The sequence below is a fragment of the Dermacentor silvarum genome, chromosome 5, assembly GCF_013339745.2.
Source record: "Dermacentor silvarum isolate Dsil-2018 chromosome 5, BIME_Dsil_1.4, whole genome shotgun sequence".
Lineage (NCBI taxonomy): Eukaryota > Metazoa > Arthropoda > Arachnida > Ixodida > Ixodidae > Dermacentor > Dermacentor silvarum.
The window spans coordinates 188928522-188942926 of record NC_051158.1 but is presented as its reverse complement, the minus strand read 5'-3'; the positions used below and the strand labels follow the sequence as shown (position 1 = coordinate 188942926).

At 46.6% G+C, this 14405-nt stretch overlaps 1 protein-coding gene across 1 annotated transcript in view; it reads left to right on the top strand.

The window, feature by feature from the left end:
- Positions 1-2355: 2355 nt before the first annotated feature.
- LOC125945261 (uncharacterized GMC-type oxidoreductase Mb1310-like) overlaps positions 2356-14405 on the top strand; it is a 54536-nt gene continuing 42486 nt past the window's right edge. The window contains exons 1-2 of the mRNA XM_049666946.1: positions 2356-2491; positions 11265-11392. Coding sequence (XP_049522903.1) covers positions 11306-11392 — 87 coding nt within the window. The 5' untranslated portion in view covers positions 2356-2491; positions 11265-11305. The remainder of the gene's footprint in view (positions 2492-11264; positions 11393-14405) is intronic.

Genomic DNA, 14405 nt, shown 5'->3' with positions numbered 1-14405 from the left:
CCGCGCCTACCCTGTTTCCGTCGTTTGCCCGCAGCCCTTATCATCCATCATGTTGGCTCATCACTTTGAAGCTTGTTTTTGTGGTTTTTCTTGCGAAAACGAGTGCTTAGTTGTACGCTGAATGCCTGAATTCAAGTAAGCTATACTGCTATACCTGCAATTGTTAGCGGTTCGTCGGGATCGTTTTTTGATTACAACGACGGACACGACAGAACCCTTGGCTGGTAGAGGTACAAAGCTTCGCTTTAAAATCTATCGGCAGTTTTCCATGTTGCTCTACAATTTTCTTATTGACACTTTTCCTCTAATAATAATATTTGAGAAGCTGAATAATTAATTTTAGACTAGTTATGTTATTAGGCGAAATGAAAAAATTAGCTGAGGACCTGCAAGCGACGTCAAAGATTACCTTGGTTCGGTCCAGCTAAGTGGCATTTGCATATTTTAGAATCTTGGTGCAAGATAGTTGGGACACCGTGTATATATGCCGGGATAATTTTGAAGCTTTACGGAATTTCCAAAAATCACCTTTAGCTGATGTATCGTATAATTCTTCTCCTTGAGCTAGATTATTCGAAAAGGTGTACATTACAAGTACGAGAAATCGGAACACATAGTCAACTAATGAACAAAACTGTTCTTAATTAATTACTTTATGGTACAAATCGCCTTTACGAATGGTAGCAGGTGAAGTTGCAAGACGTATCCACTTAAATTGAATCCCCGGGATGACATCAGTTTCGAGATATTATTTCGCAAAGTGTGTGACGAAATACATGTCCATTCCCGTTACTTTTGTGCTTTAATGCATAAAAATAGCTTTTGTTTTCGTTTTTTTAAGTGGAACAACAGCGCATTTTCGCGGCGAGCTTGATGGCGCAAGCCTCCAAAGTGCTGTCTTTCTGGAAACTCCTTGCAAGTGAATACGCCTTGCAAACACACAGCATGATATTCGTAAATTGTATCCTGTGTGTTTGCAGAGTGTATTCACTAAGAATTGTATATATAGTGCGTCCTTGCAAGTCGTGTTAACTTATGAGTTACCAGTAAAACAGCACTTTGGAGACATGCGCCATCAAGCTCGCCCCAAAAATGCACTGTTGTTCCATTTCCTTGTTAACAAGCAGTATGTGCCGTTCATAATTGCTTATAACACTAATTAGTTATTTGTTTAATTATATGAATTTGTGTTTCAATTTCTCGCGGAAGTAATGTCGCCTATTTGAATAATCCAACTTCAGGACAGGAGAGGTCCTTAAGTTGTCTTTTTTCGCACTTGGTTGCGTCTTAACATTATTTTCTTTCTTTCTTTCTCTCGGTTTATTAAAGTCAAATGCGGTAAAAAATTACCGTGGGAGACTGCATAATACGTAACACAATGAATCTATCTCGACAAGGCACTTTTGAAATATCCTGGAAAGTATAATTATAAACACCCTATATATATATATATATATATATATATATATATATATATAATGTGTGTGTGTGCCGGATGCCCGTCAGTTGCAATTCGCACATCACGGAGGCAGGATGTGTGTCGAGTACGCTCCCGAACAACACTTCGCGATGTAGTGAACGCAGTTTAAATGGTGGATCCTTGACATAAAAGTGGTGCGACGGAATGCTAACGCATTTCTCTTGCATTTCACCTTAAATTACCAGAGCAGTTTTTGGTTTCCGATAGAGATGTATTCGTTATTATTTTGAGAAGTAAACCAAACAACCATGACATTAGGCTTCAATGAATCATTTCTTAAAGAAATAAGCAGGTCATCTTCACAGCTCTGTGTCAGGAACCATGTCGCTAGCGAAGCCGTTGCGTCTGTATATCTGTCGTCTAGCAACTCATTCAGTTCAGTCCAGGCTACCATGGGTAGACCACGGAAAGTAAAGCCGTCATGAAGAACAACGTGAATATAATGTCATTGTGAAGTAATGAAGAGTGTGGTTAAGCACATTTAACTTCTCACTGGTTTCACTCTTTGTAGAGCCACATCTATGAATTCAAATGACGTCACAATGGGTAATCGTTGTGGGTGTCGTTTACGGCTTCGCTGGCCTACCACCTTCACAGCGTGGATTGGAGCTACATTTTTTATCTGAACTGAATTTGAATGTCAGCCGCATGTTTGCTACAATATAGAGCCTAGCGCGTTTTTTATTTAGTATGTTATGCACAGGAAGCACCAAATTGAACTATAAATAATGACAATTTGACTTATAACTTGTAAGCAACAAATTTAATAACATTATTGACTTTGCACTGCGTGCTGTTTGCTTTAGTCAACTGCGATAGTGATGACTATGTTATCTGTATTGATACCTCCTGTGCACATTTTGTTTCCTACAGGAGATAGGTACCATGGTGAAACCGGCGAAACACCTATCAATTACCCACGTTACTACACAAATCTCTCGTATGTTTTCCTGGAAGCGTGCAACGAATCTAAATACGAAGCCGTAGACTACAACGGGAAAACCCATAAGGGTATGTGGTTACACCGTTTATGTCACTTTTCTCTCGCAAATAAGTAAGGGTTAGTATAGCGGATAGCGTGGGTAAGAATTTCGGATGCGATGGAATACGCCAGTTTGTTGTCTGCGCAGGAGCCGGGTCTTTGGTGCGATAAAGCAACGAGAGCTGCAGAGGGAGCCACAGAGTTGGATAAGCAGTGAAATTTGAACTTGCGCAACGAACTGTTTTGACTGGACTGGGAAAACTTTATTTAGGTCCTGCAGGACACGCTTAGGGCGTAGCGGGCGTCTCCCACGGAGGGACCGACAGGGAATACCTGGCGGCCGCTTAGTGGGCCTGCTGGACGGCCCATTGCTGGTCGGCGAGAAGCGAGCTTCTGAGGGACTTTTGCCACTTGTCCGAGGTGGAGTCGGGATGAGTGTTTCTACACTCCCAGACCATGTGTGGGAGTGTCGCCGTGTATCCGCACGAGGGGCACATGTCGCTGGGGTACGAGCCAGGATAGAGAACGTGGAGTTTGGCGGGGTTTGGGTACATGTCTGTTTGTAATAAGCGTAGGGTTAGCGCCTGCGGTCTGTTAAGTTTGGGGTGTGGGGGCGGAAAGATGCGGCGTCCAAGGTAGAAGTGTTTTGCGATTTCATTGTACGTTATGGGTGCATCCCTGTTCGTCTCTATCTCGTCCAGGTGGGGTTGCCCTGGGACGGCGCGGTCAGTAAGAGCACGCGCTGCGTCATGGGCGATCTCGTTCAGGTTTGGCGGGGCACCTGGCACTCGGCCTAGATGGGCGGGGAACCAGATGACGGTGTGGTGCTTGAGAGTACTCTGATCCGCGCTGCGGAGGATGCGTAACGCCTGGTCCGAGACGGCGCCGCGTTTGAAGGCTTTGATCGCCGGTCTGGAGTCGCTGTAGATGACTGGCCGTTTGCTGTCGAGCACAGTTAGGGCTATGGCTACTTCCTCCGCTACTTCGGGCTCTCGAGTGAGGATCGTGGCGGAGTTGAGGATCCGCTGCGAGGATGAGACCGCGACCGCGGAGAAGGCTCGGTTGCTGCGATAGGCAGCGGCGTCCACGAACGAGACATCGTCCGTTTTCATGTCTATGCACCTGAGAAGGGCGGTCGCTCGCGCAAGGCGCCTGCCTCTGTTTAGGTCGGGATGCATATTTCTCGGAATGGGAGCGATCGTGATGAGGTCTCGGATCTCGCGGGGTACCGGCGTCAAATCTGGGTGATTCCTGGTTATCGAGGAGAAAAAGCCGAGCTCGCGCAGAATGTGGCGGCCAGCATTGGTGGTCGTGAGTCGGATCATCTGCGTTCGCTTCTGAGCCTCGGCGATCTCTTCTATAGCGTGTTGTGCACGCCGAGCTCGAAGAGTTTATAGGTGGAAGTGGTGATGGGTAGGCCGAGGGCTCGTTTCACAGCCTTTCGAATAAGGGCGTTGAGTTTGTCGCGCTCCGCACGTAGCCACTTGTGTATGGCAGCGACATAGGTAAAGTGGCAGAGAACAAACGCATGTACAAGGCGCAGTAGGTTGTCTTCTTTCAGGCCGTCGTGCCGGTTGGCCACTCTACATACGAGTCGTATGGCATTTTCAGTCTTTGTCATGAGTTTCTGCACTGTTAGGGTGTTGGTTGCGCGGGATTCGATGATCATACCCAGAACCCTGATGGAGTCTACCCTGGGAACTATACGACCGTCTCTTATGCGGAGTGTGATGTTGCGTTCTGCCGGAGGTTTCCACCCTCTGGGCTTGGCGCAACGGCGTTTGGGCAAGTATAGCAACAGCTCCGACTTGGTGGGGGAGAAATTGAGACCGGTGTGTTCGAGGTAGGAGTTTCAATGGCCTCCTGCAGGGCGGATTCGATGAAGCCATCTGACCCCGCGGAGCACCAGATGGTTATGTCCTCCGCATAGATAGTGTGATTTAGCCCGTCGATCTTCGAGAGTCGCTCGGAGAGCCCGATCATCACTAGATTGAAGAGCGTCGCTGAGAGGACGGAGCCCTGGGGGGTTCCCCGCTGTCCGAGCTCGGCTTCTTCCGACACCAGGTCTCCTGCGCGGAGGACAGCCCTGCGCCGGGTGAGGAAGGAGCGGACAAAGTCGTAGAACCGATGCCCGAGCCCGAGGTCTGCGATCGTCTTCAGGATGGACGAGTGGGCAATCGTATCGAATGCCTTTTCTAAATCGAGGTCAAGTATAGCACGGATTTCATTCTGGTTTTAGTTTCGGTCCACTAAAAAATGTTCCGTTCCAGTTCTGCCCCAGAACAAAACAAAAGAATGATCCATAACGGCTCATAATGGCTTTGGTTCGAACTGTTTCAATAATTTTTATTGTAAGTTAAGTTCACATTTCGATTCTTTGTTTCGAGACTGTCTCCAACAGGGGCGAAATTTGTGGTGTTTACATGATTGTTAATTAGTTGATACAAGGTATATGGAAAGATACCTGTAACGTTCGCTGGTAGTCTGTTAGGGGCACCGAAAATAAGAACACGATGACAAGGTTGTAGCCTTTACTTGGTTTGCCGAAATAGTCTAATAATTTGGTCATAAATATAACTTGCTCGACGTGAATAAAACATTTTAGAGTGTAAAATAGAATGAAAATGCAGAAACAAACTAAAGTCGTCGGAATTTAGCTTCCGAGAAGTACACAAACTTCGGTTGGACCCTTTTATATTTTCCCCTCACGTGTTTGCGTTCTTGCGTATGAGTTCGACGTCTGAAATTGAGCACCATGCCTATGTAATATGCAATGTGCCAGCATATACTATCACACACGAAGAAGACCAGCAGGACACCGCTGCATTGGTCCAGTTGGGCTGAACCAGCACCTAACTTATGGCAAACAGCTGGACTAGTTGGAACTTTGATACTTGAGGCGTTTCCAGAACTTAGGGTAAACAGGAGACACTAGGACAAAAAATACAACACCGGGAGGACACAGCGCGCATTACCCTACCAAAAATACTCCAGCATTTGCTGAGGGGTGTTTAAAGACACGCAGGCTTTCTCCGATCGTTTAACAGAAAACGAGGTAAATAAAAAATAAACACTATACCGTGCTCCAACACGTACTATTCATACAGGTGTAAATGTTTACGAGCAACACGAACGAACGCTGCTTGCTTTCGTCAGTATCTCGAACAGCGTGTCGGAACTAAATGCTTTTCATTCTGGTTTTAGTTTCGGTCCACTGAAAAATGTTCCGTACGTTCCAGTTCTGCTCCAGAACGAAACAAAAGAATGCACCATAACGGCTCATAATGGCTTTGGTTCGCATGCATACATTTTAGTAGCAAAATAACGATAAAAACAATATTTATTTTTCTCAATAAGTGAATTAAGAATTATAAGATCATGCTCATTGCCTGGAGTCAAGGCACTGAGTGAGCACGATCTGAGAAGCAGCGCATCATCGAATTCACAAGCCGAAAGCGCGACCACTGTTCCGATAACACTAACTTAAACGAACATAGGCGAAATATCAAATTACGGCAAGCAAAGTGTTGTACCCGTAGAAAGGGAAACGATAAGCTCTTCTGCGCGCAAGCCCTGGGTTTGGCTCCGATGCCAACCTGCTAGTGCACCGCACGGCAGGTTGTGGAGCGCTGGACCGGCTATTGCTCACACTATCCCTGCCTGAGATACGGCTTATGCGGACTCTTAAGATACGCGCTAATGCTCACGTGGCCTGACGTCAGGTTGCCTAGACTGGCTTTGCCCTTAAACTGAAAACTGATCAATAATACTTCGTTTTAACTCCGAAACAAAATAATCATTACCATGTCGGTTGTGTTTTCATTCCGGTCAAAGATATTGTTTGTCGGTTTGTTTTCGTTCCGTTCCGACGCACTGCTCTCACATACACCGAACATGCCTGTAGCATCATCGTCTTCATGGCGCATCATCATTTTGTCATCTACGGGACACGCATCTTGCGTGGCTGGAATCATGAGCATAAACGTACGCGCTCTCGCCAGAGGCTGAGCAGGTCGCCGCTGCTGCAGCCGACGTTCAGCATCGCTCTCAGCCTTCCTGAATAAATGCAGCTGGAACGAAAACACGGCCCTGGCAACGGAGTCAGTGCATGTGAGGAAGGGGCCGAGGCTGCCGGAGTCACACACCTACTGGTCGACGTGTGCCTAGCCGAAGGAAGTGCATGGTGTGCCTCGGCCTGGTGGCAGGGCGCAGGAAGAGAGGTGGTCAGGGCTGTACTTGAGGCAGCAGACGCCGAAGGAGTTGGTGGAGCCAGAGCTGGTACTTCGTAGTCGATTTTAGCGAGAGGGAAGTACCAGACTCCGTAAAGTGGGCCAGCACAGCAAAGAGCAGGTCGATGTAGGGCCACGGGCTGGTGGACGGGAAGATCAGGAGGAGCCGGATTTCAACGGGGAGGGCGTCAAGGAGCATGGAGTGTTTCAGCGATTACGTGCGCCATGACGCATTAAGGCTGCTGGTTGGCGTACAGCTGGGGGAACCATCTTCCTTGAGGTCGTCCAAATGGTGAAAGTGACGGGAAGAGCCCCTATATATGCACGACAGCGGGCCGCTCAGAAGAAGGTGGGTAAACCCTGCTCACTATCGTAGGAAGTCCCGATGGCTGTCAACGAGCCATGCCGCCGTCCCTACATTCAATCGCGAAGGCGAAGCGGAGCGGCAGCTGTGGCGCTCAGCCCGACCCTGAGTAAGAGCACGTTCGCTTATGCTCGTAACTCAAGCCACGTGTGATGCTCGGCGTAGCGATGACAAATTATCATGCGCGATGAAGAAGAGTATGCTAGATACACGTTAGCGGGGCTAGGCTGAAGAGATGTAAAAAGCAGCCGGCAAAACCTGGTTCCAAAGCGCAGCAAAAAGCGTTTTGTAGACATTGCAATGCTGTTGGGTATTCTAACGTACGCGCACTTAAATGGCGATTTCGTGGAGCTGCTTAGGTTTATATATACTCACAACCGAGTATACCGGAAGCCCGACGATGTGGAGTTCCGAAAGTTCCCAGAGTACTGAAGCAAGGATTCCTTGTACCTTTACTTGGCGTAATTGGCAATAGTTGCAACAGTAGTTTCGGGATGATGCGCATGGACAACATCGTGCAACAGGAGAGAATGCAACAGGTTTATAGAGACACGAATATGAGTGGCAGCTAAGCTTCAAATCTAGGCTTTATGTTGAACCCAAACAAATTGCGAAATCCTATACTTAGTGAAGAGATGAATAATTACGTGGTATTAATTCAAGAGCACGTCACGTGCCTAGCTAAGCGATATAAATACCTGGGATTATACATAAACAAAGACAAACTCGATCTAGCATCCTCCAAGCTAATTAAGAATAATGGGGAAGCAGAATGCAAATATAATAAAACAAAGCGCACTTTGAGACTACAGTAACAATCAGGTGATGTGAGGAATCAGAAAATAAGTAATTTAAATCACAGATATGTTTAATCAATGGGCGAAACAGAAACTGCTGATAGCTGTAGATGAACGGTGACGTTTAAGGAAATAGAACTTTCACAGATTCTTCGAGTATTTATTGTCCGCAGAAGAAAGAATAAATAAGTTGGGCGGATCCCGCACTTACGTAGGAATCTGTGTCAAGGGAAGTTTTCTGTCATGTTTGAGCAACCAATAAAGCAAAGCTCCCGCGAAAATAACTTTGTCCCGTTCGACGCCAAGGATTTTGCAAATTGAGGCATATACAATGCAATGTTTATGAAAATGTTTCGCAATAACGCAAATCTTTTGTATAGGTGCATTATCTGTTCCGATGCGGCTCAAATGCTCAATAAATTTTCTAGTTAAACAATGCCTGTTTGTTGCCCTATTACAATGCATATCCACTATTCGCAAAAAAATTGTTGATCAATTTTTTCGAGGAATTGGTCATAGCAGGAAAGTGAAACGTGAATTCTCAAAAGCAGTGACAGCTTTGTCCCAAATTCACAAATACAAGTCAGTAATTGTGCAGTTTTTTATTAATAGCTCTAAAGCCTGTTTCACATGCAAGCGAAAACGCTCGCGATTCCTGCCGCCGCGGCGCAAAAACCTGTTTCGAGCGGCGGCGGCAGGAATCGCGGCTGGAGCGGCGAGGTCCGACCAAGTTGCGGCAGGGGCGGCAGCGCGGCAGCACCGCTTCCGAACCAATGGCGGCCCGCTTCGCCACGTGACCAGTTGAGGACAAGTGCGGGAAAGCCTGCGCATAGGATGATTTTTGCAGCAGTGGAAAATGCGCGGCGGCAATGCATGTGAAACGAAACCGCGCGAAAAGCTTCCCAGCGCTTCGCCGCTGTTCGCTCCATTCACTCAATCGCTTGCAAGTGAAACAGACTAAAGTTGAAGCGATGACAGCGATAGCAAGCCTGCGAGGCATTTGCTGCTGCGCAGCGTAAACAGCACCCCGGGGACTATGAGGCATCATAGGTATTTCTGACGTGACGGTGAGTGGATATGCGGAAAAATTGCATCCTTTGACCTTAGAGGACATCGCGAAATCCAATGTAGACTTACAAAGTTGAGCACACGCGCGAAAATGGCGTGAGCCACATGCGTTAGTCGAAGGTGGCAAACGCAAACGCGCCAGGAACGTCATTGCCCGCAGACGCCAACTCAGTTAGACCACAAGATACTTCCAAACACTACCATCTTACTACCCTTAGAGGTGTCATCGCGGCTAGCCTCGTTCTCTACAAAATTATTCAGTTGTAAAAGAAATATTACCTATATATTTTCATTCACCAAATACAGATCATCGAAAGCTCAGTTGCTTTAGTATAGAAGGGACACATTTTTACCCTATCTGTGCCTATTTTCCTAACCGTTAGGTGCGCATGAAACGGCAATGTATCGGCGGGTCTTGGATTCGCGTTATTATGATTGCGTCTCGTACACACTTGGTACAGATTTTCGCTGGAATCCGGTAGAAAACACTTTCGGGTAAAGAACGTAGGCTAATATTGTTCGTAAAGGAAGATTGCAGCCAACCGTGATGACGTACATTATTAGGTAAGGCAGGCGAACAGTGGGGAACAGCACTTCCGAACCGAATGCTTTGAGAATTGATCCTGTTTCTTTCCTTCGCTCACACCGCATTTACCTCACGTTAAACAATACGTACATGAAAGTATTTTCTGAGCGTTAAAGAGACCGGCGAATATACGCAAAATTGCCGCGCGACTGGCCGCTCAGGGCCCATTGCGTAAATTGGCGGGCTTCTTTCACGCTCGGAAAACCTTTTATGTAGCACGTGTTGAGCAATGAAAAGCTGCTTCGTGAGTTTTTCATGCTCCTATGCAATTTTCTGATTTACAGTTCTAATCCAGTTTTATTTGAGAAGTTGATTAATTAAGACTAATTATGCCCTTAGGCGGAATACGCAAAATAATCTGAGTATCTCCAAGCGACGGCAAATAACATTACCTTGGTTCTGTCCAGCTACGTGACATTTGCATATTTTTCAATCTTGGTGCATGATATTCGGGACACCCTGCATAAGCTATGCATTTCCTTATAGAAAGTTACAGTCGTATTGCACTTCTGCCCACCACCAAATTTAAGGTGGCCCTCGTCCAAATTTGCAGCTGGCCCACCCCCAAATTTTCTTTGGCTCACCCCTACTATAAGCTTTCCCATGCATTTTCTATGGAGCCCTTTGTATCCCTAGGAGTATTTCCTCTGATGATTTTTTTAATTGTTCCTTATCTCTTATAAAGCTACCAAACATCTACATTTATAGTATAATGATAAAACATTTTAAGTTCGTAAATCACGCATTTTTGTGCAGATACAAGGCACTACACTTTTCGCTTGACGGACCTGTGGAACTCGCCAAAGAGTGTTTACGCATTAAAAGTAGCTCCTGACTGATGACTTGTAGCCGCTTGTTAAACCCGGTGCAAAATACGCCAGCATACCGCATGCTTGACACAAGCCAGGCTCCAAACCTCCGCAGACCAGCGCGAGCACTCAAACCTCCGTACGAACTTCTGCAGGACGCGACAAATTCGCAGCACCATAACCACACTGGACGCAGCCGCAGCAAATATGGCGCGCCACCGGAAGCGCTGCCGGTAGCGCGACTCGATCGCAGCGCCGTTAGTTCACGCGACCGCCACGGCGCACATGTTTTCAGCGGAGCTGTGAAAACTGAGTTGGTTCTATTAAAGTTGCTCCAAGGTAGAGCGCGTGCCCGCTTATGCGCTGTGCCGCGTGCATATCCATGCGTAGCCAAGCCCGGACTAGAGGACCGAGACGCGCCCTCACTCGCCCCCTTCCCTTCGCGCCCATTCTATCACGGTACGGCATGCTAAGCGCCTTCAATTTTTTGCGCATGCTTGATCACGTGGCTTCAAACATTGGGTGCGTGGGATGACGGTGCGCATCAAGCCACCGTCCTTCTCGCACCGCTTCGCACGCTTTTTCTCGAACCTACAGTAAACGGCGCGTGGTAGTATATTACTGCGTTTGCACTTTACAAGGAACACTGCGGTGACGACCATGCTGAAAAATCGCCCAAGGGCTCCATATAATTGCTCTCGCAATAATATAATACAGTCCAGCTATCAACCGCACTAATAAGGAGTTGCTGGATTATGCTTTCAAGAAATGCATCCGAAACTATCGCTAAACAAAACTATTTTCATACGCTATGAGAAGCGTAAACCTAGTTGCCGAGTGTTGCCAATATTTAAGTGACTGGTTCACGAAGACAAAAGTGTTACAACTGTTTTATTACGAGACCATGCGATGCAAAGAGTCAATATAAAACAATTGTTTTTGTGCGCAGGTTACTCTAGGGTGCAGTCAAACACTGCCTATGGAGTGCGAATGGGTCCCAGTACGTGCTTCTTAAATGAAATGATGCGACCCAATATTACCAACCTGCACATTTACACATACAGCACGGCCACCAAGGTAAGAAATCGTCTCTTTTATTTGAAACGTGCCATTCCAGCGAAATCTTGAAACAGCTCGTGATAGTGGCATACAGTAGCACAGGTGAAAAGCACGTGATATTAGGTTAAGGTCACGGTAGAGAGCTACAAAATTGTAATAAGCAACATGAACATATAAGCAATCCCTAATAAGAAACACAATCTATGCACCAGTGCTGTCAACGGAACAAGGGCTCTGGAAATTAATGAGCAACTTTGTTTCCACCCTATTGGTTCTGCACGTCGAAAAGATTCTCTTGGTCTCTTCGTAGACAGCTACGCAAAATGTGCTTATCAATATGGCCCTTTTTCCGCACACCTTGCGCGCACTCCCACACCTTGCGGGGCCTTACATATATTCTTCATTAGTATTCGAATCCCAAAAGAAAAAGAATTTCACATGTGCATGTCAAATTGAGCAGCTGATATACATGAAAAACAGTGCAGCTGTAGAAGATGGTTCTGATATCCTTAAGTCCTATAAAATCAATTTTGGAACTGCCAGAGATTTGTGAAAGACTGCACAAACATTTCGCAATATCCTCTACGAGTTTTCAAACGGCTGACTATATGCAAGCCTCGTTCTTATATTTTCTCCGCTATACCTGTTCCCTGACGCACGTTCCTGTATGGTGCCCCCGCTGCTCACAACAGAAACAACTGCTTAAGTTTTGAACTGTGTGTGATAAAAGGGCACCTATCCCAAGCCACTAACCATGAAACGAAATTGATGCTCGGGTGCGCACGCGCAAAGAATATATTCGCAGAACATTATATACAATGATCACGGAAGCCATGCAAAAATAAAAAAAAACATGTTTTATACTACACCAAGTATTCAAAATGTAACTCCTGCTATAAAACTATCTCTCTCGCCATTTGTTTCGTTCTATAGTAGTCCGTTGAATTGTCGAGGCTGAACTCTTACGAACGACGTCCCCATAATTTTACCCACTGCATAGCATGGTCTGCAGCACGGTGTAAGAAGATAGGTGCTCCGACGGCGCACGCGCGCTGGGGCGAGAGAGCGGCCACTTCGTGTGACCGGAAGTGAGCGCCGCCGCTAGGGGCAGCACGTATTCAGGAGGCCTTGGAGCAGCGGCACAGGAGTGGATAATTTACGACCTCCGTCAGAATTGAAACACCCATACCTAAAGATAAGCAATTTTTCGTTATTTAGACGCCTAATCCTGAGCAGGTAGAAGGTAGCTGCGCTTGCCGCTGCTAGGTAGCCGCTGCTCACCGCATCGGAATCAATCGGAATGTCGGCAAAAATGTAAAGGATGTTCCTCCAACCAAATAGAGTCGTTTTAAGCAGGCGAACGACATATATGCATCGAAATAAAGCACCTCTGCCGCGGCGCCCATAGAAGTGCCAGCAAAGCGAGCGAAAAAGTGGCCCCCAGAACAGGTGCTGCCCCTTGCGGCAGCGGCGTGCGTAAAGTCACACTAAGTGGCCGCGCCTCGCGCCGCCGTCGGATCACCTTCCTTCTTACACCGTGGTCTGCAGTTAGTGTAGTGGCAGTAACGACAGCAACGGCAGTCGCAGTAGCGGCGCCGTAACTCCAGCTACTAGTCTAGCCGCCGGCAGGAAGGCTGATCCGATTATAACGTCGTACAGGGGGTTCTGCAAACATTTTAAGATTTTAAAACCGGAAAAGTACGACGAAGAGATGCTAATCCCAGCCTATCATCTATCAGCGAGCAGCAGCGTTGGCTCGGCCGCAATTGTAGCAACATGAATAATAAAACACAAAGAAGAGCCGCCATCGCAACAGCTCCGTGTTCTAATTGTTAGAAAAACAGTTCTAACCTTGATGGCTTCTCGGTTCCTTTGGTCACAACATAGTGCCATGACCATGATGAATGCTCGCTAACTAGATCGGGACAGCAGAGCCCAGCTGAAAAATCATCATCATCATCAGCCTCTTTTATGTCCACTGCAGGACGAAGGCCTCTCCCTGCGATCTCCAATTACCCCTGTCTTGCGCTAGCGTATTCCAACTTGCGCCTGCAAATTTCCTAACTTCATCATTCCATCTGGTATTCTGCCGACCCTTGACTGCGCTTCCCTTCTCTTGGTATCCATTCTGTAGCCCTAATGGTCCACCGGTTATCCATCCTACGCATTTCAAGACCTGCCCAGCTCCATTTCTTCCGCTTAATGTCAACTAGAATATTGGATATATCCCCGTTTGTTCTCTGATCCACACCGCTCTCTTCCTGTAGCTTAACGTCAGTCCTAAGATTTTTCGTTCCATCGCTCTTTGTGCGGTCCTTAACTTGTTCTCGAGCTTCTTTGTTAACCTCCAAGTTTCTGCCCCATATGTTAGCACCGGTAGAATGCAATGATAATAAAAATGAGAAAACTGAAAGCTGAAAAATAAGAAAACGCAACAGACTGGCGACTGGCCACTGGGAACTGATGCCGTCGAGCTGACTGCACCGCACAATTAATAACAGAAAATAGAAGATGGCACTATGCCGTGAATGTAAGCCTGCATCTCTACCATGAATAGGAACATTGTCTCCTAGAAAAGGAAATCTTTGAGGAGCAAATAACGAACCTCATAACAGAAGCAGAAAGAAAAATGAGTGGTAGATCAAGCATAGAATTTCTAACCATTAGCCTCAGTCAACTTAAGCGCACAACAGAAAGTTTACGAGGCGCAAATTCACAGTTGGAGTCATTTGTCAAAAAGAAAAAAGCGCCCAACAAATTTGAGAGTGTAGTCGAACATAAAATTAAATAATAATAATTTTAGAAAATGGCCACACATCTGCTTGTTTCGATGCAAATGATGTCGAAATACGACAGTCTTCGGCCGTTCCTGATGCGTAACACCATCTCTTCTCCACCTCCCACCCCTCACGCTCTTCCCTTCCCCTCTCATGCCTCCCATGATGGATGCAATGCAGGTTTTCCTGAATTCAATTCAAATTTCCCGCGGATGGATGGAAGTATGGGATGGATGCTGTGAGCGTCCACTTTG